The 4,990-nt window shown below is 31.7% G+C and overlaps 1 protein-coding gene across 1 annotated transcript; it reads left to right on the forward strand.

Moving 5' to 3' along the window:
• The first annotated feature begins 237 nt into the window (after window positions 1-237).
• GLC (HXXXD-type acyl-transferase family protein) lies at window positions 238-4,765 on the forward strand. The gene is made up of 2 exons (XM_028068109.2): window positions 238-743; window positions 3,753-4,765. Exons 1-2 carry the CDS (start codon window positions 285-287, stop codon window positions 4,644-4,646), a joined length of 1,353 nt encoding a protein of 450 aa, XP_027923910.1. The 5' UTR covers window positions 238-284; the 3' UTR covers window positions 4,647-4,765.
• The last annotated feature ends 225 nt before the right edge of the window (window positions 4,766-4,990 follow it).

A 4,990-nucleotide genomic window follows, 5' to 3' on the forward strand; every position in this document is an offset into this window, starting at 1 on the left:
GTTGTTTTTTAGCACTTGATTGTTGACACGTGCGTACTACAAATAGGATGAATTTTCTAATCTTATAATTCACACTGTACCACATTTACTCATTTGCTTCCATTTTCTTTTTCTTTTTTTCTTTTATATCTTTACATGTTTTCATGTCACAATCTTAGCCTCTACTTGTGTACCTAAACACCGAGTACATGGAACAACGTGCATGGAATCGCTATATATTACAACACACCCATTTTATTTGAAACACAAACAAATAGCCAAAAACTTTAGGCACAGACACAAAAATGGGAGCTGCTTATGACCACGATTCTCCTCCTCTACTTGAAGACCTTAAGGTGACCATACACAACTCCTCCATGATTTTCCCATCGAAAGAGATCGAGAGAAAGTCCTTGTTCTTGTCCAACATAGACAAGGTCCTCACCTTCGATGTCGAAACGGTTCACTTTTTCGGTGCCAACAAAGATTTTCCTCCGCATGTTGTCACTGAGAGGCTGAAGAACGCCGTAGAGGATGCCCTTGTTGTTTATGACTTCTTGGGTGGAAGATTGAAGGTAAACCCTGAAACCAAAAGGTTAGAGATGGATTGTACTCCAGAAGGGGCAGGGTTTGTGGAAGCTTCCAGTGAGTACAAACTGGAGCAGATAGGGGATTTGGATTATCCAAACACAGCCTTTGCACAGTTGGTGCACAAGAACAAGAACTTTCTTAAAGAGGGTGATGTTCCACTCTGTGTTGCCCAGGTACACAGATACATTGTCCATTATTACCTTATCATTCTCGTCTTCTTATTTTAACTGTCTTGTTACTCATATATACAATGATATACAATGTGACCACATTCTTCTAAACATAATTTATTACTGAGAAAGTTGCAAAATGTTTTGGATCTCACTTTTATTTTAAAAATTGTATTCACCAGTTTTAATTTTTTTTTACTGATAATAAAATTATGTTAAAAACATATGTGCTAAATAGTTATCAGTGACCCTCGTTGTTATTTAAATATTATATATCTATATATAATTATTGCCATTTCTTACTTGTCTTATATATATATATATATATATATATATATATATATATATATATATATATATATATATATATATAATGTATGTATGTATATTCTATGAACATATAGTTAATAAAACATTTTTTATGTATTGTTTGATAGAAGATCAACTCTTACAAAATTATGTTTGGTTTTGGTTGAAAAGTTTCTGGAATTATTTATATAAGTTTTTTAAAAGGAAAAAGATAATGTATTAATTTTATTATATCATTTATGTGTTTTTTGGTATATTAAGTTTGTAGTAAGAGTAATATTTTTATTTTATTTTTTTTTCATTTCAATGTGTTTCGGTGTCATCTCCCATTTCGAATTATAATATTTGTCATTTTCCATTTGACGGCATAGATTTAATATTTTGAATTGATCATTAGAAAGTTCAAAATCGTATGTGTTGACATGAAAATAATTAAAATTTTAAAAGGACATTACTAATTAAAATTTGAGAGATAAATGTTGTAAATGAACCTTTTGCAAAAAGAAAGGAGCAAATTAATTTTCGTGCAAGTCTCAAGCTACAAAATGTGGTTTAGTTTTAGGGTAAGGTATCCTAGTTAAATAATTATTGAAACAAAATATTTCAATTTTTTCAAAAAATATAAAAACTGTTATTACGTGGTTCCATCATGTGATTTCTTTGTCAGGCTATTTTGTCTTTTTTTAGTTACAATAATAGTAGTGGAAAATTAAAGCCTTCAAATACAGTTCGCCCACTACGCTGTCACATTATGAAGTTGCTTCAATTAAATGAATCTCTATCACCCACAACTTTTTATTCAATTTACAACATCCACTCTTCCAACTCAATATCTATAATGCATATTTTTACATATTTGATCTCATATAAATTCTTATTTATCTTTCTATTTTTTAAAAAATTATGCCTTGCTCTTCTTTAATACTGCACATCTAGACTCAATTGTAGATAAAATTAAATACTTTTACATTGATGTTATCATTTGCTACTTTTTGTTTTCATACAGAAATAAAAACATAATTTTCTTAAATTATCTTTAATTATATTTATTGAGAAAGATGGTGGTAAGCTTTAATTATAAATATATTTTAAAATAGTTACAGGATTTAAAGAATTGAGATTTATTCATATTTAAATTTATTAAACATATTATTTCTTAAATTTGATTTCAATAGAAAATATAAAATTACAGAAATTTACATTTTTCTTATGGAGAAAAAGAAAAAGAGAGAAACATACCTTCGGTTGTCTCATTTAATTTAATTGTCCACTGATATTGACATCACATATTCCTTGATTACAACGTCACAACCATTCAATCGGTTCTTTTATGTTAATCAGACAACCGAAAATTTGGATAAACTTTTAAGAACAAATAACTCAATTCTGGACAAGATTAATGTGATAGTTACTCACTAACTGCTTTGTATAATTCACTTTCTTTCTATAGGACTTTGCTGATAAAGAAAGAAAATTTTCTTTTTATATGAAAAAAGAAAAGATATTATGAACGACAAAGTTAAGGTGCAGTACATATTTTTAGCTTGATAGTGCTACTTAATATTTTTATTATTATTGGATAAAGTTAATCTCAGTTTTATTCAGTGATAGAATTTAGCTGAAAATCTCTCAACGAAAGTTTTGCATATGATCTTTTAACTAAAAATAAAGCTCTCTTATATTTGGATGTTTCAGAATTAGTATATTTGAACATTATTCCTCCTTAGAATTTTACAGGCATTAATTTAATTAAGTTTACATCACCAACCATTTTTTTCTTCTAACTTTTAACATAGATATTACAAAAGTGATTAAAACTATTATCCGTTTCTATTTATAACTAGATGATATACTTTGTCTCTATAACTTTAATAAGAAAACTTTTTTCTCGAAATATTAAAAATAAACTAATTTTAATTGTATTAATTATTTTTATCAACTACAAGTATTTTTTTTTTTTTGTGGAATGAGACCTTGTAACTCTCAAGTGTTAGTCAACAGAGTTGAACCATATTCTCTTTCCAACTTTGCCATTGATCTATCTTATAAGTCCCAATTGTATTAATTGTTAAGCATATTATTTATTTATTATAAAGTTTATAATTAAACTCCCAATCATTCTCCACAAAAGTGAACGCACTGCTAGACTATTAACAACAATTACACTTCGAAATACGAGGGGTGTAGGAAATACATGTAACCACCATTTTAAAGCAATTGAATTTATGAGTATTTCTATAAGAATAAATTTATAATAATTATTAAATATAGCTGCTATAACCAAAAAAAATAAATGTGTCGGTGATGATTTTGACTGATGTTCTTTTAGTTGTTGTATTTCTTTCCTCCATGTTATATATAAAAGTGTGCTATTTAGACCCATCAGGTTTTATCTAGAGAAAACCAATTAGTTACTTTTATTTTATTTTCACTTATTTTTAGAGGGCTCACTTTAAATTATTTTATATATTTTTTTCCCGGGGAATATATATTATAGAAAATTTGTGAAAAATATACACTATGGGTTTGTTTATACATATTTTTCTATAAACACTTTTTATAAGTTAAATTTGTTTATAAACAGGCTAAAAATTAAAATTTAGGAACCAAATAAGAAATTTTACTTCTTTTTCTCTAGAACAAACATGTTAAAGAAAAAGCAATAAAAAATGTTGTAACAAACTTATGTTGTCTCTGACACAGGTGACATCGTTCAAGTGCGGTGGCTTTGCAATTGGCTTTTCAACAAGCCACACGACCTTCGACGGTCTCAGCTTCAAGACCTTCCTCGACAACATCGCTTCCATAGCCGCTAAAAAGCCCTTGGCCGTGACGCCGTGCCACGACAGGCACCTGCTGGCCGCCCGATCCCCGCCACGTGTGACCTTCCCACACCCGGAGATGCTGAAGCTGAACGACCTCCCCACCAAGTCCAACATCTTCGACGCCTCAACCGAGCAGCTTCAATTCAAGGTCTTCAAACTAACCTCAAACGACATCACGAAGCTGAAGGAAGAGGCGCGAAATTCAGTTGGCGGTGACAAAACCACACGCGTCACAGGCTTTAACGCTATCACGGCCCACATATGGAGATGCAAGGCACTGTCAAGCGACGACGACGATAGTAACCGTAATAGGTCATCGACGATTCTGTACGCTGTGGATATACGTTCGAGGTTGGAGCCTCCGTTGCCGAAATCTTACACCGGCAACGCAGTGTTAACGGCATATGCGACTGCCACGTGTCGGGAGGTGGAAGAATGGCCGTTCATGAGGTTGGTGGAAACGGTGCGTGAGGGTGCGACTAGGATGACGAATGAGTACGCAAGGTCGATCATTGACTGGGGAGAGATGAACGAAGGGTTTCCTAATGGGGAGGTTTTGGTGTCGTCGTGGTGGAGATTAGGGTTTGAGGAGGTGGAGTATCCATGGGGGAAGCCTAAGTATTGTTGCCCTGTGGTGTATCATCGGAAGGATATTGTTCTGTTGTTTCCTCCGGTTGACGGAGGAGGTGATGGGGTCAGTATTATCGTGGCTCTTCCTCCCAAGGAGATGAACAAATTCGATGGACTCTTCAATAAGTTTTTGGGTGTTTGAGATCATTATGGAGATTATCAATGTCATATCTTACTAGTTCTTATGTAATAAAGTATGTTTTTTTTTTCTTTTTATGTGAATGATGCTGTTTTATATATATATTTGAAATTATAGTTAAATAGTATTTCAATTTTCGAAATTTTATCCAATATTAACGCTTATAGGATGTTTATTTAAGTTGTGAAAGTTAATAATGTTTATATTTCATTGGACATGTTCATGTGTGGTAAAATGCCATACAATTTCATTCCATTTGTACTTCTTAACTATGTTGATCAGATTTGAAATAGGCAGGAGTTTGAAGTAGTTTTTTTTTTTTTTCTTTACGTGGGCACTTTGTTCCT

The sequence above is a fragment of the Vigna unguiculata genome, chromosome 4, assembly GCF_037176805.1.
Source record: "Vigna unguiculata cultivar grain cowpea cultivar isolate G323 ecotype 2 chromosome 4, ASM3717680v1, whole genome shotgun sequence".
Classification (NCBI taxonomy): Eukaryota; Viridiplantae; Streptophyta; class Magnoliopsida; order Fabales; family Fabaceae; genus Vigna; species Vigna unguiculata.

What these genes read in the sequence shown, in the direction of transcription:
- GLC (XM_028068109.2), top strand. Translation starts at nt 285, where the DNA reads ATGGGAGCTGCTTATGACCACGATTCTCCTCCTCTACTTGAAGACCTT. An exon ending in TTCCACTCTGTGTTGCCCAG is followed by an intron (nt 744 to 3,752) that starts GTACACAGATAC and finishes TCTCTGACACAG; the next exon opens with GTGACATCGTTCAAGTGCGG.